At 40.7% G+C, this 27,656-nt stretch overlaps 1 protein-coding gene across 31 annotated transcripts in view; it reads right to left on the reverse strand.

The window, feature by feature from the left end:
* MCTP1 (multiple C2 and transmembrane domain containing 1) overlaps positions 1-27,656 on the reverse strand; it is a 721,660-nt gene that overhangs the window by 49,029 nt on the left and 644,975 nt on the right. For 3 of the 31 annotated variants that reach the window (XM_086413152.1, XM_086413171.1, XM_086413170.1), the window contains one exon: positions 19,715-20,532. The exons of 27 other annotated variants lie outside the window; for them this stretch is intronic. In XM_086413152.1, coding sequence (XP_086269278.1) covers positions 20,320-20,532 — 213 coding nt within the window. In that variant the 3' untranslated portion in view covers positions 19,715-20,319. Of the gene's footprint in view, positions 1-19,714; positions 20,533-25,971; positions 26,072-27,656 lie in introns of those variants that run through there. One more of the 31 variants, XM_086413154.1, reaches the window with a different exon arrangement.

The following is a 27,656-nucleotide window of genomic DNA, read 5'->3' on the forward strand; positions in this document are numbered from 1 at the left end:
GAAAAAGGTTAGCTCCCTTATGGGTGAATTGCTCCTCAACAGGAAGGTGGTCAGTGGGTGAGGCCTTGTATTAATTTACATCACTTACTTCCCCCCTTCCCAGATTGAAGGCAGAACCCATATTCAACTCATTTTCCTATATCCTTTTCATGGTAAGCCCTCAATAAGTGTTGTTAAATTAATGGAAAATATTATAAATGTTCTTTTGGAGTGCATACAAAACCATGCTTTTTAAGTAGCTATAAAAAGAAAAAAGCGAACTCATTTCACATTTGTGCATTAGCTACTATTCCATTTTAAACACACTAAGTAAAGCAGGCTTAAGTGAAGTTCCAGAAAGAGATATAAGAACAAATATAAACAACAAATATAAAACATTCTTATAATTGTAACAACAATGCAGACAAAACTGAAATTCATCTCTATAAAATGAACTTAATTTTCTGTTTCTTTATCCTCTAATGCATTCTGTACCATAAAGATAGACAAATTATTCTAGAAAAACTCATTCTCTCAGGTTCAGAAATCTTCAGTGGATCACAAGGCACAGAAAAACTTTCCACATTCCTCACTCCAGGGCTTAACATGCTATATAACCTGGCCCTAACCAATCCTCCTAGCTCTGTCCCTCATAACTCTTGTATCAGAATATTTCGCTCCAGCCAAATTTTTCTACTCACTGCCTCTCCATAGCTCTTAGGCATTCTGTTCCCCTTGACCTTGAATACATTCAAATCCTCTCTTGGCTTGTCTGAATCAGACTTAGCCTAGGAAGGTTGGCTCAAGTATCGAGTTGCTGTTTAGATAACGTGAGTTTCCAGTATTATTTAGGTTAGAAATACAGTCTGTCTACAGAATATCCTCTGCCTGTGTTGGGTTCTGTTACTCCAGTTTTCCAAGAATCACTTGAATAACTGACTACCTTTCCTTCTATGCAATATCTTACTCAGCAGAGCACCGCAATAGCAATGATTCCTTCTGTAAGGAGAAACTGCTAGAATTCTGACAGTGATTAGACTGACCATGCAATTAACAATTTCAGTAGCTAACATTTCCTTAATAGGGACTGTATTAAGAACTATCATTTAATCCTTAACAATCTTATGAGGTACTATTTTTATGCCCATTTTGCTGATGAGGAAACAGAGGAAATAAATAGTTCCTAATCCAGGAGTCAATAAATTTTTTTTTTTTTTTTGTAAAAAGCTAAAGAGTAAAATATTTTTTATTTTAGAGGCCACCCAGTTTCTGCTGCAACTGCTCAACTCTCCCACTGTCATATGAAAGCAGTTGTTGACAATAAGTAAACAAATGGATGCAGCTATGTTCCAATAAAACTTTATTTATTAAAAAAAAAGAAGACAATGGGTTGGGTTTGGCCCTTCAACTTTTGTTGGCTAACTTCTGCTATAGTCCGAATAACCCATTTATATATTAGTCCAGGAGAGGTAAAGTCATTGTTTCAGACTGCACCGGAGGTGGACCTAGAATCCAGATCTTCTGATGAGTTCTTCAGTGGACTTTAATCCTAACTGAATTGGGATCATTATTCCATGATAAACTGAGCTTTACAAACTAAGGCGGATCTGAGACTATCGACAAATTAGATAATTTTGACCTAGATTATTAGACCCAAGGTGGATTTTATTCCATCTTCTGGATCTTCCAAAGGTAAATGGACTTTTAAATTTAGTTACTTGCTTATCATGCAGAGAAAAGCATTTCCGACACCATACACCACACCTGTATAGTTAAGACTTTTAGTGCTTATTAAAAAGCAGGATTTTGTGGTTTTGGAACTAGAGAAACATTGTCAGGACAGTAACCCCTTGACAAGATTTTCTGGCATGGTTCTGAATACACATAGCTTCTTGCCAAGATTGAAACCTGGCCACCTATTTTACCAGGGGACATTCTGACACGGTTAGAAGGGGTCAGAATACCTTTTGTGGCTACAAGACAGAATCCATGATGGCTTGACCTCCTTAGCCCCATGCTGGCTCTAAAATATTTAGTTCTGCATTGTTGATTCAAATCTTTGACAGGAAATAAAATTTCGGTATGGATAGCTGTTATTCTGTGACCTTTGTTCCTTCTGTTAATAGCCTGGGAATGTCATGGAAAATACATTTAACATCCCCTTGCACATCTACTTCATGAGCACTATTTGCAGTGAAGTTTATCATTGTCTTAGGACACCTTGATGGTACAAATAGGAGAATCTTTCAAGGAGAATTTCCTGGAGCCAGAAGGATGGTAACATGATATTTTAAGCTCACTGCTGGGCCCACAAACTAATCAGAAAATGAGAGAAGTAAACTGTATCTAATATACTTTACTCTTCTGAGTAAAGACAAGATGCTCTTACCTTGACTGTTCCCAGTAGACTAACCACTGGAATACTGGCCAGTCTCTTTAGGAACACTCAACACAACCAGAGGCTGGAACAGGAGCTGACTCTAGAAGGTCAAGAAACACAGCTCTTTCATGCCTCTCCTCTAATTGTGGCTCCAGAGCACTCTTGTCCTTGAGTTATGCCACGACTTGGGGTTGTATTTTGATTCTGAGCATCCATGCCTTATTAGGTTATGCACACCATATTTAAATATTTAGATCAACTGTGGAAGAAGTTCAGAATCCTCACCAGCCTATATAACTTTTGCCTGCCCAATCTGTTAATGAGACTAAAGGAAAAAATTTTCTTTGAAATACATAGAAGTATTTGCTGGGGATGACTGAGCAGAAGATACCTGCAGTAGTGTCTTACTAGTTGGCACCACCTAGAACTTAAGATATATGCAGCCTTGTGCCCTGAAGCCAGCTTTTGAAGAATGGAAAACATTTTAAACACATTATCAAAGCGGTGGAAAAAGAGTTTGTTTCCTCAAATTTCAGAATCTATAACTATTGCGTCAAAATAAATAAGAAAATGGTAAGTGATCTTCTGCCATGAATCCTGGGACCAAGAACTATAAATATATCTTATCAATGTTCCACAGTAAACACCATTATTATATCCATTATACAGAAGAGGAAACTGAGGCTACAGAGAAGTTAAACAATTTAGTCACGGTGGTGTAAATGAGGAAGATGGGATCTAAACTGAAGAGGTCTGACTCTACCCAGAACCTGAATGAACTTTTACTCTATATGTGTATAATCAGCTTGTAAAATCTATATCCTTCAGTAGAGAACTTGCTGAGTGAGACAGAGAGACTTGCTGAATGAGAGAGTATGTTTCAGTCCCACTGTTCCCAGATCGCTGCTTACATATCATAGAGCACAACCCACCTTGTGCTATTGTTCACAAATGTGCTCTGTGCAGTCACAAAGGGAGATACCAACAGGAACCCGTGATCAGATGTTGACATTACTATTTCCCAACAGTTAACAAAGTCTGCACCTTGCTTTTGGAATGTTACTGAAGTGCAGGGGGAAGCAATACGTTCTTAATGGCTCAAGGTACATATTTTGGGAATAGAAAAAAGCTTGATTTTTATGGTCATTCCCTCCCTTCATTATTTTAGACTCATGAACCTCCTAGAACTTTGTCGCAATCATTAAGGCTATGCATAAATATTCTGGCTCTTTTTCTTTTAGGACTGCCCTTCTCCAGCATCTGGAAGTGACTTGCTTTGTCCAGTGAAAGATATGCAGAAGTGATCTCTGTTGCCTCTATGAGGAAGCTTGAAGACCCAGGGCATGCTTTGCCATCTTTATCCTTCAGACTTGGTAACTGGCAATATTCCAAACAGTGGCTACCCACGGTGAGGACAACAGCGGAAATATGGAGCAGAGCTCTTCGGATGCATTTGATATGAAAGAAAGAAAGCATTATAAGCAAGAAATTATCCAGCAAGACTTGGAGTCATTATTGCAGCAAAACCTATCCTATCCTGACTGACCTACTCTTACAGAAAATTATGATGCCTAATCTGAAGCCGTGACACAGTGAATACAGCAGAAGAAGGAGACTGGACTTCTGACTATAGTGAAGGTCATCAAGGCTGCCAGCTAACAGGAAACATCCAGGCCCTTCCAAAAGGACTAAAGACAGCAGAACAGAAAGAAAAAGTCCTCATGCCCCAGGATTGAAACCTGGTCAAGATTTCTCTGGAAGCAGAAATGTGAAATTTCCAATTCCTACAATTGACCCAAGTGGTCAGTAGCACCACAGAAGCCTCATATATTCCCATATGCCCTTGGACCTCAGTGAGCACACCATAAAAGCACTGAGGAGTTTTTAAACTAAAAATCGGCCAGTTTTTGCGGTGGTTCCGAAGCAGCCACTTGGAAGCACACTACTATTTTAACTTTCCTGACAGACATGATCCGTCAGTAGACCAAACAGTGGCTTTTTTCTCTCCCTTTTCTCCTTTTCTGTAATCATTGAAAAGAGCTAGGGGTTAGGGGTTGTTGAGTTAGGGGTTTAAACAGAAAGAAATTGAAATCCATGACAGTGATGACTTAATAATATTGCAAATTATAGTTTTTAGTTCAGGTAATTTAGCATACCAAATCACAGCTTAATTTCCTTCTGCAGAGCCCAGGCGTGTGAGATAGTGTACCAGAGAAAGGGGCACAGTGGTGTGGAAGGAGGGGGTGAAGATGAGAGTGAGGGAAAAAAAATGTTTAAGACCGTCCAATGCAGGTGCCCTTGAAAGACTAATAAAAGCACCCTGGAGAATGTAGTCGACACTTCGTTAACATGTGTGAGAGGCCCATGGCCCTCATCTCTGGGAGGCCAGGGGGCATCCTGGCTTCCTTTTGTTCAGGTGCCAGCTTCTCCTGCCTGGTGGAACGTGGAGTGCCCAGAAGGAATGCACCAAGGGTGCAGAGCCCTGATGGCTGCGAAAGGAAAGAACGACTTTGAGCGTATCAGCCGAGCCAGCCGCCATTGACTGGCGTGTGTCCTTGAGCACACGCCACACACAGCCTCCTGAAGGAACCTGCGAGTTGGGGCTGAATCACTCAATGATTTGTCTTTTGCTCCAGGACCAACCTTCTAGAAATACACTGCTCTTCAGTCTGCACACACCACACAAAATATTCAAAATAGCTTCCTCAGGCATGTTGATTCATTCACCCGGCTGAAGCAGTGTCTGTGTGTTTGGCCAGAGAACTGGGGAAGAATTCTTCTGACTGAATTTCATCCCCAAATGACAACCTGAGTTCTGGTCTTGACAGGGTAGTGAGGGTAAGCCCTGGGAGCTAGCCTGGGAAATTTTAGTTGTTCAAGCTCGTCAGTGTCACCCAGCCAGACCGCAGCCCATCAGCTTGACTGAATGTTCACCGGAGGATCTTGGAGTCATTACGACCCTTTGCATGGAGCTGAGTTCAGAGTTCAGGGGTCAGATAACTAGGCTGGGTTTGCCTGTGTTGAAATGAAAGTTCACAAACTCTAGGATGCCAAAGAATCACCTCAGTAAAAAAAATTCCCGTGTCCCACCATATCCTTTCTTAATTAAAACCTCTTGAAGTGGGGCAAAGCAATTGATTTTAACATGGTTCCTAGATTACTTCAAGAAAGACTAGAGTCTTTTTTTTTTAAATCTTCTCGCATTTACCTGAGTAGAAAAAAGAAAGTGTAACCTTTCGTAAACATAAACATCACAAACACAAACATACCTGAGAAAACAAAGCTCAATCCAAAGAACTCATGTAAGTGAGAAATCATATCCTATCATTCAAACCAAGACACTTCTGAAAGTGAAACTGGGGACTATCAATAATTACAGCAGGATAACAGGTGTAAACTGGGACTCTGCTAGGCAAACCAGGACTCACGCTTACCCGAGTTGTAAGACTAATCTAGGCAGAAAAAAATTGATTAAGATTTAGGCCACTAACCCAACAGAAGCCCTCATCCAAGCCTCAAAGCTTAGCAGTCTCTGCAAATATTTTAACTGGGCCCTAAAGCCAGAGAGTCCGGTTCAGAGGCTCACACTGGTTTAGGCAAAGCAGGATGAACTCTTAGATCCCGATACCCCGGCTGGAAAGAGACCAGCAGAAACCGTGACCTGCCAGTGGAAGGATGCATGCAGTAGTGACATGCATCCCCAGCAACTCCAGCAGTCTCATGACATGAAAAGGATTGGTTCTCAAAAGCAGAGAAGAGAAGAAACAAACCAGGCATTACTCTATACCAATAGCCATCTGACACTTTTAGGAAACACCTTTCCCCGGGTTTTTAGTTCTATTCTCATACAGTCTCTACAAACCACCTAACAATTACTGTCATGTGACTTTTCTACTGGTTTCTTCCTAGAGGAACTACTGCAATATACTTGTAAGATAAAGGAAGAGGGGGCTGTGCATTTTCATTAAACAATGTAGACAAAGCAATCAGTGTATAAAGGATGCTTTAGAAGTGCAAAATAGTGAAATGAGAAAGTACGTTTTCCTAGGAAATTTCATTTATTTCTCTGGCTTTAATAATGATCATGGCCTACAGCTGCCTTTTGCAAATAGTTACAACGAATCTGCAAATAAATACAATGAAAGTAAAAATTGCATATTTACTTCCAGATCTTACTTTCATCTAAAAAATAAACTCAAAATACTGTATTCATTCAACTATACATCTCTTCATGAACAAAACTCTACTCAAAGCTTAGCAATCACTGCAAATATTGTAATAGTGCCCTAAAAACTCTACTCTGGGCTCTGTGAGTAAACTCCCTACTATTGGAACTTCCTTCTTAAAATGTGAAGACCAAAGAAAACATATATGCAGAAGAATCTGAATCTTCGTAAAATAACTTTTCTTCTAGAAAGTACATGAAGGGTAACTCTGCCTCTTCTGTGTATAGTCGTCTGTACTGGGAATGGAAGGAAAGCATTAATTGGTGCGCTGACCCCAAGACAAGGGCAGTGTCTGAGGAAACACTGAAATAATCACTAAATATTTGTATTAAAGAGGTATGGTGATAGTTACAGGAGAAGGAAAAGGGGAGGGAAGGAAAAGAGAACTCTTTCTTAGATGATTATAAAATACATCTTATCTACCTGAGAGAGTTAAAGTGTATTGGCTATGATTTTCAAAAACTGGTCTTAATTACCCTTGAGACCAGAATTCCACATGAGGTAAATATGTTTTTAGATAGTTTTCTAAAATATGTATAATTTACTCAAGGAAAAAAGGACTGTGTCCTCTGGAGCCAATCTAGCCTCACAGGTAAATACAAATTTAAGTAGATTTCTAAGAAGTATATTATGTACAGTGGCTGACAGTGTGGAACGTCCATGAAGAAGCTGGGAAGGTCTGTCAGTTAAGTACATAATAAAAATGTATTGGAAAAATAGATCATTTTCTCAGTGGACTATAATTGGCTATGCATAGTAAAAAAGTCTTATTTTTAAAAATGTATTCTGCATCCACAGACTTTTAAATCTCAATACTGTGTTATTTTTAAAACTCAGAATGCTAAGCAATATTAGTCAGAGTGACAGAAGAACTGCCTGGTGGATGTCATTCTATAATTTACAAGTCTCTCTGACATCTTTTTCTTCTTCTTTTTCTTTTAAAACAGACTTCATCTGAAGCCACAGGTGAAGAGTTAAAGAAGATGGAGAACAAAATTCGCCTGTCCTTACTCAACTGATTGACGCTTTCAGGAGTGACAAAGTACATTTAACTTTAAATATATATCCTCTTTTATTATCTAGGAAGAGTCTTCTATTATAAACAGAGACAGAAACAGAGAAAGGGAGAAAGGAGAGAAAGAAAGGGAGGCAGGGAGAGAGGAAGGGTGGGAAGGAGGGAAGGAGAGAGTGGGGAGGGAGAGAATTTTTCAGGATCTAGAGTAGAAACATTTATCTTGTTTTGTAATTTATACCTTCGTTTGTGAGGGACGCCTTCTCTAGTCTACTCATTAACAGACTTCACCCTTCTAGCTCATTCACTCAGTTTTAGCTTCACTTGTCTCCTCTCCCTGCAACCTAGATGGACTTCAGTGCACTTGTCCTTGTGCCCTTTCTGTATTATCCTGTTTCTGTACAGATCATTCTGGGCTGTTGAGCTGCAAACTCTTTTGCTTTGGCTGCTGTAGACTCGCCTGTTCTGCACGTAGCCCTGGCTGAGCCTTCACAGTTCCTGGACGGTCTCTTCACCTTGTGTTGACCGACCATCACATTCTTCCTAAGTGTTCTTTCAGTCTTCTTCCTTTTTCCAGAACCTTCCATCCCAACTCTCAACTTGTAACAGCTGACTATTTCTCCCACTTTCTTGAGAGAACTGAGATCACATGTGCTTCCCCAGTCCTCACCCTTTCACTCAGGAGCTCCCCTGTGGAACTTCATCCCTTCTTCCCTGCACCCATATCCATCACCTCTTGACCCTTTTCTCTTCTATCTCTAGAATTCCAGCTTTTCCAGTGTTTCCTTCTAAAATATGGAGGGTTTCCCTGGTGGCTCAGAGGTTAAAGCATCTGCCTGGAATGCAGGAGGCCCGGGTTCGATCCCTGGGTCGGGAAGATCCCCTGGAGAAGGCAATGGCAACCACTGGAGTTGGCTCCAGTACTCTTGCCTGGAGAATCCCATGGATGGAAGAGCCTGATGGGCTACAGTCCATGGGGTCACAAAGGGTCGGACACAACTGAGCGACTTCACTTTCTTTCTTTCTTTCTCCACTACTTAAGCAAACCCCAAGTTCTCACCAACTTTGTTAAGTTCCTGTCCTTCCTCCTGTTATCCTTTCAGAGTCAAACTATTCTGAAGGGCAGTTCATACAAGCTGCTGCCAATATGCCCTCAGCTTTCTGCTCCCACCACTCTAGGGAGACTATGAGCACCAAGGTCATGACTAACATAATCACCAATGTGCATGACTCTTTTTTCTCAGTTCTCGCCTTCCATGAGCATTTGCCGTATTTAATTCAAGTAGCATGTTTCTCACAACTCCTGGATTCCATGACAAGGATCCTCCGGCTCCCCTCCTAACACTCATTGTTTCCACACATGCACACAAAATGGAAGAGGGAAAAAGATGAGTGTCAGATGAGGAGAACAAGTGCAAAGTGCATCAGTATATTTTCCAAAGTGGAGCTCAATATTGGCTCATGAGTCAACTGGCTAGGGTGGGAATAGTAGATTCCAGCTGGGACTTAAATGACGGGCCGGTCCTAAACAAGCAAGAAGGGCGTTTCATGTAGATAACAAGGCAGAGCATGTCAAGAGAATCTAAGCAGAAGGTACAAAATCAAGAGTAGTACAACCACAGAATCTACAGAACTTTTATTACAGATTAGACACAGAGAGCCACCAAAGATAACTTGAGTTTTTGGGTCTTCAAGGGCAAAATAATTACGCTTCGGGTAGAAATCCACAGACTACAAAAGGAAGCTATTTTTAGAGGAAGAATACAAGTTCAGATTGACATACACTGAGTTTGGGGTCAAAATGGAACAACTTTCAATATCTTAGAAAGAGGCAGCAGACTTGGGACAAAAGGCAAAACCAGAGATTTTTAGCTCCTTGAGGGAGTTAGGTCTCATTTCTCTTTGCATCCCTCAGAGCACCTAGCATGATGCTTTGAACACTCCAAGAACATAATACTTGTTACATGGACAAATGAGTAAATGAATGGAAGTAAAAATTTTGTCATTATCTTCTCTGTTGTTTAGTCAGTAAGGCGTGTCTGACTCCTTGTGACCCCGTGGCCTGCAGCCTGTGAGGCTCCTCCGTCCATGGGATTTTCCCGGCACGCATATGGGAGTGGGTTGCCATTTCCTTCTCCTATCTTCCCTGGGGTGATAGTTAACACTGTGGGCATAGATCAGTTCTCTAAGGAAGAACAAAATCAGGAGTATCCCAAACTGGAGATAGAAGACACAAACTGAAGAGTTTGAGTGAACAAAAAACCACATGTGCATGGGGAAATAGAAGGGGGATACTAAATGGTGGTTGAAAGGGCACTGGGATAAATGCACTCAAAAAGCGGAAGCCCAAATGAGGTTATCAATGTCTTCAGGGAACTAGTTTAGTCAAGTGTTACAGATGGAAGCCACAAAGGAAAGAAAGAACACTGAACTAAAGAGGGGAGTAAATGGAGGCCTGAGATGAAAGGTGAATGAAGGGGTGGATTTTTTTCTTAAAATGTGCACAGAGTGAACCTTTGTCAAAGATTTGCAAATAATGAAGTGCACTTATACATGAATATGTGAATGAATGAACTGAATGAATCATTCATATTAAATGTGAAAAGTACATCTGGATTGCTTTTTCTTTATCAGAAAGATTTCACCTTCATTTCTATGCTATGAGTGTGCAAACAGATACGAATGGACTCACAGGTGACAAAGTTGGTCAAACCCTGTAAGATAAAAGCTGATCTCTTTCTAACATCTTCCTCTTTTTCCTGTTGTTATGGGGAGAAGACTCGCACAGAAAGTTGGATCACTGTGCATGAGGCTGTGGGAAGGGGATTATTTATGAGTAAATATAAGGAATTTTGATTTTTGTATCAGTTGTTTTAGTATAAACTATAACCTCTCCAAGTGGCTCCCATCTGGATAGTTTCTTTTATTAAAACTAATTGTTTTGTATGTTTGGAAAATGCACAATTTTATCTTCATGGAGAAAGGTCTGTATAATGTCTTTATACCATAAAAAGCAAACATGACTTACAGAAACAGAAAAAAACACCTGAAATCAATAAGCATCTATTTACTTTTCCCCATCTAAATGAGAAACAGATATCAAGAAAATATTTTAGCTCTGGGTTTGCCTTTAATAATGCTATGAAATTCATGCTGAGTGGAGAAAACTCATGCCTGATACAACTTATAGTACATTTCAAGGTGAATTACTAAATCCTCAAAACCTGACCTTCTAATGAAGGCACTGATGCAAGCAGAGTTGGTGAAGAAAACTACAAAGATATAAAAATGCATAGATATATGACCAGCTAGGGACAAATTTTGATGGAATTATCACCAGATCTCTCCAGACAAGGCATATCTATCAAACATGCCTACCCTAAGCTTTGATTCCATTAATTCCCCGAGAAAAGACATCAGGTAGAGTTCTGGATACCAGGTGTGTAAACACTAAGAGATTCTGATATTACGATATCTTTCACATAGAAACCCGAACACAACCCAACCAGATGCAGAAGCGAGTTTCCGCTGGGAATGCTACCTACCCTTTTACTACTGGTATCATTATTTAAACGTTTAATGTAGGAGAAACTGAAGGCCAAAAAAGAACACGCCTGCACTTAATTTCAAGTGACAGCTAATACAGTGCATTAAAGGTGTAATACTATACACATGGTAGTTATATATAAATAGCAACGTTAAAAGGGGTTACAACATCCCTAAGACATCCTAAGTCTAAAACACTTAAAAAGCACATTCGCAGTACAACTTATCTTAAATTATTTTAATTGGTTTCAAGAAGACTTCAGATTAGTAATGGGCTTTGACTTTTCCTGATTATAAAAGAGAAATACAGATGAATGCTTTTTAGGCAGCCTGATATCATTCCCAGGTAGACTACCACATAACCTGTGTTACTTAAATGCCATTAACCAGCAACGAATGTAATTTTCACATAAGTGTTTTATGTACATTTTGTTTGCCTAAAGTTGTTAGTTCTCTTAATAAATATAGCTTATGCAAAATGTCTTTTTTTTTTTTTTTTGGTTCTTTCCTTGCATTCATTATACAGGAACTTTTTCAAAGAGAAAGAGGGGAGAAAAAGGCAGATTGACAGAACTTAAATACTTAGGAACCATTTTACCATAGAGGGTCTTTTTTTTTTTTTAATAGTATGAAAAATAATCCAGTTACAGTCTTTAGCTCGATTACTTACAAATAAATTATCTGAAAAAAAAATCAAGTAAATCTGTCAGTTGTGAAAGTTTATTTTTCCATGTGTTATCTAGAGATAAGCCAGCCTGTACTATTAGATTTCCACTGGCGTAATTGTGCATGAATTCTGATCTGATTTGGTATTACATGGTGCAAAAGGTGACACATTTTCTCTAATATACCCCATTAGAAAGGAAAGAAATTGCCAAAGTATGAAATCTGAGGACCTTGATTCAGAAACTATGTGACTTTGAGGTCAACTCAGTGGAAGAAAAGAACTTGTTCAACTACCCCAGGCACTGAAGGTTGTGACAAGCAAATCTAATACCCAGCGTAGTTACTCTTGTTGGATAATCAATAAAATCTTACATTATCAGACTGCAACAGCTGTATATTCGTTTATCTTATTGCCTTGTATGTCTCCAACATATTCAAGTGTGGAATCACAGAGAATACAGATGCTGTTCCCATTTCTAAATCATTGCTGATCAGAAGACTCAGCTAAGATACCAGAACTGAGAAACAGCACGCATGTGTATAACATGCTGAATATATATTTTATGTAAGGCTACCTCACTACAACAGAGAAATATTAGCTCCAAGGATCTTGGAAAAGAGTTCTGACCGAATTACTCAGAGTTCTTACAACACAAGTTTTAGAGATATAAGTGATCTTTGAAATCCTATGAGAAATGACCTTGAACAAATTAGTAAAATACCAGATGTGATCTGTTGGCAATTTCAAATTACATTTTCTAAAAAGTAGAAACCCTTATGTTTTAAGAAGGAAATGTTGTGCAACCTCTTTTCCTCACTTGACTTTTTGTTTTTGGCAGCCAGTCAGAGTAAGTAAAGCCTGACTTCCAGAACACAGGACTGGCATTCTGTCTTCCTTTGGTAGAGGACAATGAATGTCCATTACAACTTAAATAGGAATTTTAAAAGGATTCTTTACAACTTCCTTCCTACTCAGCAACCCGCCCCCCCCCCACCCCGACCCCCAATTAGTTTCAAAGGAAAGCTTAGGTAGAAGATGAAATTTTTGGACTGCATTCTTATCTCTGGACAAAGCAAAAGAAGAGATATTTAGGGAGCCCTTTGAGATTTCAGTGGAGAAGTCAAGAATGACAATTTAGTCAGTTCTTTGTTGCTTCTCATTTCATAAATCAAACACAAAAAGTGAAATAAAAAGAAATATTAATAGCATGATAAAATTTAGATATACCTGGAAAATTGAAAGTGCTAGTTTAATTTTTTTTTTTTTTTTGCTAGTTTAATTTTTGAGATAACCTAATCCAGCACTAATTGTAGATAAGCCTTAGACCGTCTCCTGGTAACAGGCTTCATATTCCTAAAGGCAACAGGACATCTATTTGAAGCTTGTGCTCTTGAAAATTGTGGCTGATTTATTTTGAAAGATGGCCACACAACACATCTTATCCCTTAGGTTCTTATGCAATATGACCTTGACACTCCTGTTGAAGAGGTAGAATCAAATTCACCTTCTCCTTGAATCTGGGCTGACTTTACAGACTAGCTTGATGCATACAACAGAAGTGACATTCTTGTACTTCCAACACCTGGATCTCTTGAAACAATCAATTTTGAATTTTCTCTCTCAAAACCAAGCTGCCACGTTAGGAGAAAGCTGCAACAACCTCTAGTCACCTGACTGAGCCATGAAGATGACCACAGACGTGGCTGGAACCACATGAGAAATTCAGCAAGAACAGCCCAGCTGAGCCCAGTTAGTCCATTGCATGGTGAAGACACGGAAAATTATTGATTTAGGATGCTAAGTTTTTTTTTTTTTTTTAAGGGGGAGGGTGTGAGGTAAGGCTGTTATGCAGAAAAGGGAGGCTTTGAGGCAACAGACTAGAGTTTGAAGTTTGGTTGTTTCACTTCTTTTGTGACCTTTAGTGAGTTACTTTATGTCTCAGAGGTTTTGGTTTTCATCGAAAAATACTGACGATAGTAGCTGCTTCTCAACTGACCCATATTCTTCCAGCATCGTACTCTCTTAGTGACTCTTAGAGTAAGGCCAGAATAAGCATGGTTGCTCTATACATTTTTGCTCAGAACCAACTTTTGAGGCATTAAAAATCTTTGGTTTCCCTTCACATTCATGTTCTTTGCTTCCACATTGGATCTGGGCTTCCCGATTGGAAGGACAATGAATGAGTAAAAGACATTGTTGCCATCATTTTTCCAAAGCTCGGTCTGCTTTCTCAAGACCTAGCATGCCGAAGAGGGCTGGACAGGCCCATAGGACACTTTCCCTGTGTATTCTGGAGCAAACAGGCTCTGGCTGTGCAGAATCGCAGTCTAAGTGGCCTGGTTGTCGTCTCTAGGTGGGTCAGCAGGCTGAGACAAAACATGACCAGGAAGGAAAACAAATGAGAGAATTTGTTTCCTCATCTCCATTTCTTCATCATCCGGCAAGCTACCTAATTCCTAGTCTTAGCTTCCTCTCTATTAGACAAGTAAACTGGTTTTTAGGCTCAACTACTTTTCTAATTTAGGCACATTATCTGGTTTCTAATCTTAGCTGTTTCCTCATCACGATAATGGTACTTGCTCAGCCAATACACAGTCATAGAGAAATTAACTAACAGAAGGAAGGGGAAGTACTCTGAAACGCTGAAGTGCTCCACAGATGTCAGTATGCCGCAGGTAGGCAGCTCCCAGTTATCTAAAACATTCCCTTACTCTGTTGTTGTTCCGTCACTAAGCTATGTCCACCTCTTTGCGACCCATGGACTGCAGCATGCCAGGCTTCCCTGTCCTTCACTGTCTCCCGGAGTTTGCTAAAACTCAGGTCCATTGAGTCGGTGATGCCATCCAACCATCTCATCCTTGGTCGCCCCCTTCTCCTCTCCTCCCGGCCTCAATCTTTCCCAAACCCAGGGTCTTTTCCAAAGAGCTGGTTCTTCGCATCAGGTCTTACTCTAGCCACATAAATTTTTTCAATAATCATATTACAGAGACAGATAAATATATTTCTCAAATTTCTGTCTATTGTCATTATTACCATGTAGGTACAAGATTGCCATTATTTTACTGCTGGGGCTACTGTGGAACCTTCCAGCTCCCCTCCCTTCAAGCCTCATCTCCTTCTTATGCCATCCTCTGCCCTCTTGCCAAAGTTTCCTTCATAAAGCACAAATTTCAAGATGACAGTTTCTTATTTTAGAACTGCCTTTGATTCTCCATTGCTTGGAGAATAGACTTCAAATTCCTTAGATGATGGCAAAAAACAGAGAGTGAAAAAGTTGGCATAAAACAACATTCATAAAACTAAGATCATGGCATCCAGGCTCATCACTTCATGGCAAGTAGAAAGGGAAAAAGTGGAACGAGTGACAGATTTTATTTTCTTGGGTTCCAAAATCACTGTGGATGGTGACTGCAGTCATGAAATTTAAAGACTTTTGCTCCTTGGAAGGAAATCCATGACAAATCTAGATAGCATATAAAAAAGCAGAGACATCACTTGGCTAACAAAAGTCCATATAGTCAAAGCTCTGGTTTTTCCAGTAGTCATGTACGGATGTGAGAGTTGGACCATAAAGAAGGCTGAGCACCAAAGAACTGATACTTTTGGACTGTGGTGTTAGAGAAGACTCTTGAGAGTTCCTTGGACTGCAAAGAGATCAACCCAGTCAACCCTAAAGGAAATTAACCCTGAAAATTCATTGGAAGGACTGATGCTGAAGCTCCAATACTTTGGTCACCTGATGCAAAGAGCTGACACATTGGAAAATACTCTGATACTGGGAAAGATTGAGAGCAGGAGGAGAAGGGGGTGACAGGGGATGAGATGATTGGATGGCATCACCGACTCAATGGACATGAGTTTGAGCAAACTCTGGTAGGCAGGGAAGGACAGGGAAGTCTGGAGTGCTGCAGTTCAGGGGGTTGCAAAGAGTCAGACACAATTCAAAACTGAATAACACAAGCTTTTGCAACCCTATATTTCCCTGACCAGCGTCACTTTCCTCCACTTTGGCTCCTATGGCTTCATACACTACTTGACTTTACACACCACACATCCTCTTATATCCTTCAAGACCCACACCCAATGCCATTTCTTCTGTGCAACATTTGCTGACAGTCCTATGAATATGGTCATCCTCCTGTTTTGCCCACCCAGATTCTGTTCACAACTTTGCTATGACATTTTTCTCACTGTATTACAACTATTAGCTTACATCACCAAGGGTCCCATCAGACGATGACTCCTGAAAGGCCTGAACTGTGTTATATTTATCTTTGTCTACCTAATGACTTGTCCTTCAATATATGTTTATGGTAAATAAAAAAGTATCAGTTTCCAATATGAGAGACACAAGAACAAATTAGTTCATCCTATATCTGAGATTGGGCTTCAAAGGGCAGGGCTAGGTTTCTGGATTTGGGAAGTAAATAACATTTTAACGCTTCCTTTCTGAGACTTTGCTTTTTAGATAAGATGAAGACACTGATTCACATAGAGGATATGGCATGGAATGCTGTACCTATCAGCCTGGACTAAATCATTTGTTTGCAGTGAAAAAAAGAACTCAAAATCAGATACCTATAAAAACAAAGGTTTATTTTTTGCTCAAAATCATGATCATATGGGCTGGCTCCATGTCATCTTTACTCCAGAATTCAGGCTGAAGGGGCTTCCCTGATGGCTCAGATGGTAAAGAATCTGCCCGTAAGGCCAGAGACCCTGGTTTGATCCCTGGGTCAGGAAGATCCTCTGCAGGAGGGCATGGCAACCCAATCTAGTATTCTTGCCTGGAGAATCCCATGGACAGAGGAGCCCGGTGGGCTACAGTCCATGGGGTCTCAAAGAGTCAGACATGACTGAGCAACCAATACACACACCCCATGTCATCTTTACTCCAGAATTCAGGCTGAAGGAAGCCCTTCTGCATGGAAAGTTCCAGTTGCAAAGAGAGAGGGCAGGGGCAAAAGACAGCTCCTGAGCCTTCTTGTTGGGAAGTGGCATGGGTCAGCCAAAGAGAGGTCCATGGCCCAGCCTAAGATCAGTCGGCAGGAAAGTGCAGAATAGAAGGCATTTTGCCATCGACGCTATAGGAGGTAAAGAGACAGCTGGCATCGTCCCTACCATGTAAAGGCCTCTAGAACGGTTTCCTATTGACAGGAATCGAAGAAGACTCACCCTGCTAGCGTGATTATAGCCATAGGCATATACCTTTGTCTACTTTGAGTTTGGCTACAGCTGGAAAATTGCAAAGAAAAAAAGTACCATGTAACTTTTATATCTATTAATTGTATATTAATTATGGAGTGTGGGGTAACACAAAAGGGGCAGTATTTCTTGTGTGACAAGATTCCGGCCCACGGAAGCACTGAAGCGACAAAACTGAAGGAGTACCTAAAGCTGCCTGCTCTAAAAATCTATTCGACATTGTGGATCTTTTTCTTTATATAAAAATATCTTGATTTTTACAAACAGGAACTTTACCTGGCTTTGGATATTCCCCAAGACAAAAAGACTCGTGTTCAAACGTTTTTTTGAGTTCATCATAAGACCAAGAAAAATAACCCACTCCCTGGACACTGAAATATTTTGGTTAAGCAACATGTTTCTTGAGGTTGTGTTCTCATCAAATGCCGTTGCCACAGAAGAATTTCTGACCTCTCTTTAATATTTCCCTTTTTTGCATATATTAATAACTTAATGAAAATATATACCTGTATTTCCATAGCCAACTTCTGTTGGCAAGTTATTACAATCAAGGAAGAATTCCTACATTGTGAACTCCTTATAGAACCTGCAGAGTCAATGTCTTTAATATGGTGAAGGATTTCTTTGCCAAACAAACTTTCAGGCGGAATAAAGATCTTGGCACCCTGCGCTCAGATGGAGCATCTGTGACGCTTGGCAACACATCTGGTTCTGCTGCTTTGGTGAAGAAACACGCTCCTCATCTCAACATGCAGTGGTGTCAGCCCATGTCAACGGCTCTGCCAGCGATCACGAAAAAACTGTGTCTATTTCTATGAACGTTATCAACCTCCTGAGAGCCAGGGCTGACACACTGCTATTTTAAGAAGTTTTGTCAAGAAATGAGAGTAGAAGAGTCAGTTCAGTGCTGCAAAACAGAAGTTAACTAGCTTTCCAGAGGACCTGTCTTCAAATGTTTGGTTGACCTTCAAATGCAAGTTCCACTTTTTTTTTTTTTTTTGAGGCCAAGGAAATCCAACTATTAGAATAACACAACAGGAAAGAGTCCAGTCATAGTTCACTTTCAGTTCGGTTCAGTTGCTCAGTCGTGTCTGACTCTCTGCGACCCCATGGACTGCAGCATGCCAGGCTTCCCTGTCCATTACCAACTCCTAGAGTTTACTCAAACTCCACTGAGTCCAATGGACAAACTCCAAATGTCCATCGAGTCAGTGATGCCATCTAACTATCTCATCCTCTGTCGTACTTGATGGATATTCTTGCCAAGTTACCTAGGTCAATCTTTTCATTTAAATTTTTTTCAGCTCAGTTGCCACTCTGGAAGGGCATGTGGGAGGCAATATGTGTGTGTCTACTTGCTAGGTCGCTCAGGTGAGTCTGACTTGGCAACCTCACAGACTGTAGCCCTCCAAGGCTCCTCTGTCCATGGGATTTCCTAGGCAAGGATACTTGAGTGGGTTCCCACTTCCTTCTTCAGAGGATCTTCCCAACCCAGGGATCAAACCTGTGTCTCTTGCGTCTCCTGCATTGGCAGGTGGATTCTTTAAGACTGCAATGTGGGAGACAGCTACCTAAGGAGTTCAAGGCTGGAGAAGGGCTTCCGCAAGCTGGAATGAGTAACAAAGCTTTCCAATTTGTTTACAGGTAGAAACCGACAGGCAGCTGGAGTCCTTAGATAACCCTTTCAAAGCTAATCCTGCCTCGGATGAACTTAACATGCAACCATGAATATTTGATCCTTAAAAAAAAAATTACAAAGCATTAATGATGCAGACTTTTCAAAGCATGAACTCAAACAAGAATTTTGGAGAACTCTAGGAATTTCACTGTGTCTAACCCTCATCTAATAAAGCCACGGCAGCTCCCATTTTATTTGTTACTGTTTTCTTCTGCCAAGTGAGTATTTCAAGCACTTATTGCCATGAAACTGAAAAGTCATAGTCAAACAGATGTCAAAAATAACAAGCCTATTGCTGTGTCAAAAAAAACCACTCCATAATTTCAATATCAAAGCCAAACATCAGCATTCTCGTAGAATTTTACTTCTGAGCTGAATTAAACTTTATTTTTACTTGAAAAATTTACATATATCTCAGGTGTTTGAGGAAAATAGGCATTAATGTCAAGAGAAATGTGGTGAGAGCAACAGACATAAGACTTTAGAAAGATAATTTATAGTCTCTGGAAAATAATTCAATTTCCGTTGCAAAAAAAAATGGCACAAAAAGTTATTTATATATGTGTTTATGTGTTTTCTTCTGGGGAGAAAATCCACAGCTGTCTTCAGATTCTGAAAGGGTTTGTGACCTAAATAAGGCTAGTACCCTGTGTCTCCATGCTTTGTAGAATGAAACATTTTAAGAAATAGAATGAATGCTGTGAGGAAGTGGATTTCATCTGTTGAAAAATGAAGTTAACCATGCTTTGGTGCTCTACTCACCAATGAATAATAATAATAATACTTTCCTAAATAGGAAAGTAACCCACTGCACTAGAGATGGGTTCTAACTCACACTCGATTTGCACAAGCTTTCTGAAACAAAATTAAGGCAATTTGAATAAAAATATTTGTTTTGTTAGATTCTGCTTTTAGTTTCCACATTAAATGAAAAATCATATAGCCATATTTATATAGCACAGTAGGACTAAGATAATAAGGAAAAATTAGGAGCTCAGATTTAGGGCTTTGAAATGCAGTATTTTTCTTTCTTTCTTTTTTTTTTTTTTTTGGAGAAGTATAGAAAATGAAGTTTAAAGTGTTTAGTTGCTATTGCTGCTGTAACAAATTATCTTAAACCTAGTGGCTTAAACAATGTAAGCTTATTATCTTACAATTCTGCAGTTCACAAGTTGAAATGGGTCTCACTGGGCTAAAATCAGGGTGTGGGCAAGGCCACATTTCTTTCTGGAGTGTCTTTCTAGTTTCTAAACGCTGCCCACATTCCTTGGGTTATGGCCCCTTCCTCCACCTTCACAGCCAGTACAGCTGCTTGCCTCCCTGCCCCGCCCCACCCCACCGCACTCCCACTCGCTGTATGCTTTATTCAAGCCAGTGCTCCGGCCTCGACTGTGTGTTCCCACGGTGGTGTGTCTTCTGTGGCTGCTGCTTCAGGTGCTTCTCCATGGTCTTCAGAACTCCCTGTGCTTGTTGAGCCTGGGGTTTAGGGCATGTACTTTCTTGGGCAGCAGATCCTGGGGCTGATGGAACTTCCTGAGGTTTTCTTCCTGAGTCTGGTTAATGATGGTGAGAATAAGGGCAATGTACTCATGGAGAGTGCAGATCTTGGAGAGCTCGGACCACGTGTCACCTGTCACTTTGGCGATGTACAGCTGGGAGAACTCCCGCTTCAGGTGGTCCGGATGATTCAGCAGCTCTTCCTTCTTGTTGGGAAGGTTCTGAGCATTGGTTTTGGCCATAGTTGCACAAGTGGCTGCCAGCTGCTACCCACTCTGAGGGTCTCTTCCACTTTTCAGGACACTTGTGTTGGGCCCACTCAGATAATCCAGGATTAGCTCCCTATTGCAAAGTGAGCTGATTAGCAACCTTCATTCCATTACCACTTAATGCCTCTTTACAATGTAGCATAACATATTCTCAGGTGCTAGGGATTAGCAGGGACTTCTTGGGGGGCTATTATTCTGCCTACCACACAGCCCCTCAGCTGGTACGATGGGAAAGAGTAAAGAGAATAGTGAGAAGAAAAGGAAACAGGTGTAAATAGCCCCTTGCTAGCCTGGATGGTATGTTTCCTGATTGTGCTACTAAAGACCATCCCTGAGATCATTTGCGTCTATACTCTGATTTTTTTTTTCTCCTGGAAAACATTAAGGAAGGGTAAAGATGCCATATTGGAAACCTGAGTGTTTAGCCCTGGCTCTACCACTGACTGTCTACATCACCTTTGGCGATTCACTTAACTTTGCATTAGAAGCATATTTTCCTCTTTAAAACTAGGAGAGGCAGGGAGAGGATGCACTGGGATGTGCTGAGTGTCAGGGGCTCAAAGGAAGGGAGCTCTCATGAAATTTCAGGGGTTCCGGCGGCCTGCAAGGCAGTCCTGGGATGAGAAACGCCTGGGTGCTCCTGGTGCTAGAAGGCCCTCATCCCAGACTCCTGCTAAGGACTCTGGTCCATGCCCTCTATCAAACAAAGCTCAGGCATCATGAACACCTCCCCTGATGCCCTGGCCAGGGTCACCTTGGCATAAAGCCTGGCTCCAGGGGCCAGCCGGATGTGCTGGACGGACTCTGACCCAAGGGCTGTGCAAAGAGGCAGCCCCTGAGAAGGCCCACGGGGTGGGGGGTGTCAGTGAAACACACGTGCACAGGCAGAAAGCCTCCCACCTTCCAGGAGACAGACAGCTCCAGGGCAGCAAGGCAGCCTTCTTTCACCTGTCCTGGGTATCCTCCAGTTTCCATCTTGCTATGATTCTAGATGGAAGGAGAGCCTGTTCCTACTGACTCGAGGTCACGGGTCTATCTGCTCAGTGGGTCCAGGCACCAACAGGAAGAATGGGCTCCTTCTCACTTATTGCTGATTTTATTCTTATTGCTCTTCTCCTAGGAGGAAGCAACAAGGGTAAAGAGCTCATCGGGCTCTCTGCATTCCTAACCATCCCTCATAGCAGAGGTGAATCAGATAATAAGGAACTGGAGCATGTTTGTGTGTATGTGTGTGTGTGTGTGTGCATGCACACACGTGCATGTGTGCACTCAGTCGTGCTTGATTCTTTGCGACCCCATGGACTGTAGCCCGCCAGGCTCCTCTGTCCATGGAATTCTCCAGGCAAGAATACTGGAGTGGGTTGCCATTTCCTCCTTCAGGAGATTTTCCTGACCCAGGGATCAAACCTGAACATATTGTATTATGATCGTAAAATATATCTCAGTTTATACCTCTGGTCTAAGCTGTTTCCTATCATCTTTGAAAGGCTATGTCCAGGCAGGCAGGATTTCCTAATTTGTTTACTGCAAGATAGTTATGTCAGGTTGTAGCAAAGCAAGGAATGCAGAAACTGCTCAATTTTTGTTCTGGAGCATGGGTGGGACTCGATGGTTGTATTAGGCAGAATTCTAAGATGGCTGTCAAGATTCCTACCTCCTGATGTATATGTCCTATATAATCCCCTGCCTTTGTTTGTGAGGGGGATTTGGGAATATGATGGGATAGGCATTGTCATGATTAGGTTATGTTACAGTTGATGTTTAAAAGGGAGAGTATCTTTGGTGGGCCTGGCCTTATCAGGTGACCCCTTAAAGCAACGGGGCTCTTGAAGAAACATACTTGAAGTATGAAAGAGACTCGACACAGGGAGACTCTCCACTGACAGATATCAGGATGGGTGGGGCCATGGCAAGTAGACACTAGCAGCAGAGAGCCAGCAAGAAAACAAGGCTTCAGTCCCCTCACTACAAAGAACTGAATTCTACTAGCAAATTAAATGAGCTTGGAAGTGGATTTTTCTGCAGAGCCTCTAAACAAGAATTCAGCTTGACTGAAACTTTGACTGTGAGACTGGGCAGAGAGCCCAGTTGAGCCACACCTGGACTTCTGATCTACTGAACTGAGAGCTAATAAATGTTTATGGTTGTAGCCAGAAATAAACTCACACACCTATGGTCAATTAACCTACAGGCAAGAACATATAATAGAGAAAAGATAATCTCTTCAATAATTGCTGGGAAAACTGGACAGCTACTGCAAAAGAATGAAACGAGAACACCATGCTGCTACTGCTGCTAAGTCGCTTCAGTCATGTCTGACTCTGTTCCACCCCATAGATGGCAGCCCACCAGGCTTCCCCATCCCTGGGATTCTCCAGGCAAGAATACTGGAGTGGGTTGCCATTTCTTCTCTAACACCATACACAAAACTGAACTCGAAATAGATCAAAGACCTAAATGTAAGACACTATAAAACTATTAGAAGAAAACACAGGCAGAAAGCTCTTTGACATAAATTGCAACAATATCATTTTTGAGCCACCTCTTAGAATAATGAAAATAAAAACAAAATAAACAAGTAAGACCTAATTAAACCTAAAAGCTTCTGCACAGCAGAGGAAACCATTAGCAAAATGAAAAGACAACACAAAATGGGAGAAAGTATTTGCAAATGAAGCAACTGACAACGGATTAATCTCCAGAATATAGAAACAGCTCATGTAGCTCTATGTCAAAAAACCAAACAGTTCAATAAGACAAATAGGCAGAAGATCTAAATAGACATTCCTCCAAAGAAGACATACAGATGGCCAAAAAGCACATGAAAAGATACTCAGCATCACTAAGTAGCAGAGAAATGCAAATCAAAACTACAGTGAAGTATTACCTCACCCTGGTTAGAATGGTCATCATCAAAAAGTCTAAAAACAGTAAACGCTGGAGAGCGTGTGGAGCAAATGGAACCCTCCTACACTGTTGGTGGGAATGTAAATTGGCACAACCGCTATGGACAACAGTATGGACGTGTCTTAAAAAACTTAGAATAGAACCATTATATGATCCAGCAGTCTTACTCCTGGGCATACATCCAGAGAAAACCATAATCTGAAAGGATGTTCATTGCAGTACTATTTACAACAGCCAAGACATGGAAGCAACCTAAACATCCATTGACAAAGGAGTGGATAAGGGAGATGTGTACACGTATATAATATAATATTACTCATCCATTAAAAAAAATGAAAGAATGCCATTTGCAGCAACATTCATGGACCTAGAGATTATCATACAAAGTGAAGTAAATCAAAGACAAGTATCATATGAAAGCACTCATATGTGGAATCTAATTTAAAAAGATACAAATGAACATATTTATAAAACAGAAACAGACTTATAGATACCAAAAACAAACTTGCCAAAGGGGAAACAAGGAGGACAGGGATAAATCAGGAGCTTGGGATGAACACACACACACACACACACACACACACAATCTATACATTAAGTAGATAACTCACACGTTATCTACCTCATACATATGTAATGTGATGAGCTGGACCATAAAGAAAGCTGAGCACTGAATAACTGACGCTTTTGAACTGTGGTGTTGGAGAAGACTCTTGAGTCCCTTGGACTGCAAGGAGATCCAACCAGTCCATCCTAAAGGAAATCAGTCCTGAATATTCATTGGAAGGACTGGTGCTGAAGCTGAAGCTCCAATACTTTGGCCACCTGATGCAAACTGACTCATTGGAAAAGACTCTGATGCTGGGAGGGATTGGGGGCAGGAGGAGAAGGGGACGACAGAGGATGAGATGGCTGGATGGCATCACCGACTCGATGGACATGGGTTTGAACAAGTTCTGAGAGTTGGTGATGGACAGGGAGGCTTGGTGTGTTGCAGTCCGTGGGGGAGCAAGAATTGGACACAACTGAGCAACTGAACTGAACTAATTCACAAGGACCTACTTATAGCACAGGGAACTCTACTCAATATTCTCTGATAACCTACATGAGAAAAGAATCTCAAAAGGAATGAATATATGTTTATGTATAACTGAACCATTCTGCTCTACACCTGAAACTAACACATTATAAATTAACTATACTTCAATACAAGGCTGTATATTGTCACCCTGCTTATTTAACCTATATGTAGAGTACGTCATGAGAAATGCTGGGCTGGAAGAAGCACTGGCTGGAATTAGGATTGCCAGGTGAAATATCAGTAACCTCAGATATGCAGATGACACCACCCTTATGGCAGAAAGTGAAGAAGAACTAAAGAGCCTTTTGATGAAAGTGAAAGAGGAGAGTGAAAAAGTTGGCTTAAAGCTCAACATTCAGAAAGCTAAGATCATGGCATCTGGTCCCATCACTTCATGGCAGATAGATGGGGAAACAGTGACTGACTTTAATATTCTGGGCTCCAAAATCACTGCAGATGGTGACTGCAGCCATGAAATTAAAAGACACTTACTCCTTGGAAGGAAAGTTATGACCAACATAGATAGCGTATTAAAAAGCAGAGACATTACTTTGCCAACAAAGGTCCGTCTAGTCAAGGCTATGGTTTTTCCAGTGGTCATGTATGGATGTCAGAGTTGGTCTATAAAGAAAGCTGAGTGCCAAAGAATTGATGCTTTTGAACTGTGGTGTTGGAGAAGACTCTTGAGAGTCCCTTGGACTGCAAGGAGATCCAACCAGTTCATCCTAAAGGAGATCAGTCCTGGGTATTCATTGGAAGGACTGATGTTGAGGCTGAAGCTCCAATACTTTGGCCCCCTGATGCGAAGAGCTGACTTATTTGAAAAGACCCTGATGCTGGGAAAGATTGAGGGCAGGAGGAGAAGAGGACGACAGAGGATGAGATAGTTGGATGGCATCATTGACTCAATGGACATGGGTTTGGGTGGACTCCAGGAGTTGGTGATGGACAGGGAGGCTTGGCATGCTGTGGTTCATGGGGTCTCAAAGACATGACTGAGCAACTGAACTGATACTCCAATAAAATTAAAATATTAAAAAACCCAGAAATCTTATTTTAATATTTTACAATGGACTATTGCTAGCCTTAGTAAATAAATATTTTAAAATGTTTAAAAAGCCTCTAAGTTTGTGATAATTTGTTATGAAGCAATAATACTAACAATACTAATAATACCACTAATAAATTTTAAAAATAATAAAATTAATAATACATACACATAAAATGCTAATAATACCAATAAGCTACTACAATGGTATTTCAGTTAAATATAAGATAGGATTTTTTTTTTGTCTCCTGTTTTCCTGCCTTTCTCCAAAGCTTTGATCTGTTTTCCCACCATGAAGTTATTTCACTGACTATAACTAGAAAACGCCGTCTTGCCCGATTACAATCTTGTCTCATACCACTTATCAGAGTTATCTCTTCCCTTCCCCCTCACGGTTGATTTGAGATGCAGGGATGTACTCATCTTGGGTATGTTATATACATGTAGGGCTGGAGAATCAAGCCAGAAAATACAGATTTTGACAATTAAAGCAAACAATCTGTGTTTTGAAGTAACTCGGATATGTTTCCTTCATACATCTAGTTATCTTGAAACACAGTAACCTTGACATCATGGCTGAAGAAAAAAAGAGAAGCAATGTAAGCACACACGTCTGAACATTTAAATATCTTTTATCGATAAACATTACTAGAATGCCATGCATTTGGATCTGTGCTTTTCCTGAGGAAAACCTGCAGTCTATCTTCTGCTTCCTGATACTGCAGGTGGATCCCATTACAAGGGTAGGAGACACCATGGAAAGCATGCCTAAACTTTTAAAGCTACAAAACAGAAAGCTGGTCTTCATTAATTAGATGTCAGGATTATGCAAACTGACCACTGTATTATTACGCATAATATGGCGAAAAGCCTGATTATATAGTTTGTTGATAGTTCCATGTGGGTAATTTATCTAAGCCTTATGTGCTAAGATATTCTATTAACCACAAAGGCAGGATTTGGTATCAGGTAAGAAAATCACACTGTGACTTTGTGGTTGATGGCTGAAAGAACGCCTTACCACAAAGGGAACTGAGAATGCAATATGGTGTCTTTCTAACTTTTAATTTAGGAAAAATTCCACCCCCCAGTACCACTTAACCTGGTGCTACCACACAAGGCAGATATAAGTGGAAATATTAACAAGTCAGTGATTCATAAGTGAGACTCACCATTGCAAACCCATATTCTCTGCCTTTGTGAAAACCATGGAATTGGATTAAGAGAAAGGCCATGTACTTTTAGATTTAAGCAAATGTGGACAATGGATTCTAGAATGAAGGATAAATCTGAGCATCACAAACCCTCATCTGAATAATGATTAGCTGCTTTAATAAAAAGGAAGAGCTCACACACAAAAAACCTCAAAGTGCATAATGTGGAAAAATCTCAAGATCTGGGAATCTAGGTAAATCACGACTTTTTGCCTTTACCAATTTTACCCAGTCTTCCCAGGTGCTAAAGGCAGCACTAAAGAAAAGCTATCACGAAACTATTATGTTAGGCCATTATCATCTTTGCCTCAATCTCTTATACCTGTGTCTATGCCAGCTATCTAATTATGATGAGGGAAAACACTCCAAGCTCAAAAGAAGTGAACAACTTCGGTTTCTGCTCACACGGACCTTGTCAAGTAGCCAGCGACTTGTCCTTTCATTGTGAGTGACTAATATCAATGCTGGCTCTAAAGAAAGACACTTTTCATAATCGTCCAACAATCTGCTAAGTGAAAACATATGGATGGGCTTAGGCGAAGCCTGCCAGGGGTCTTTGTTCAATGGAAAACAGGTGCTTTCATTCTGTGGCACGTAATACCCCATTTACCCCCAAGTCCAAAGGTTACAGGACTAATAGCTGCCTTGTGGTAATCAACGAAAGCCAAGACACTAGCCCTGGTGAAACATCTGGGACATATTTTACATACTTGCAACATATGCTTCAGGTTCAATTAAAGTGAGGCTTTGGCACATTTATTAATCTTTTTTACTTTTATCCTATAAGAGGACCCACTGACCTGACCCTACTATTATACCATATGAAAAAACAGAGAAATAATGAGAGTTAGAGGTCAGTACCTGCTCGTATGGCAAAAAAACACATTTGTTTTCTCATGAAACTCCATTACGCATGACTCTATACACAAACTTTAAATAGAGGAACC

This window comes from Bos grunniens, chromosome 7 (assembly GCF_055505025.1).
Source record: "Bos grunniens cultivar Pamir isolate PY7600 chromosome 7, Bosgru_T2T1.0, whole genome shotgun sequence".
Lineage (NCBI taxonomy): Eukaryota > Metazoa > Chordata > Mammalia > Artiodactyla > Bovidae > Bos > Bos grunniens.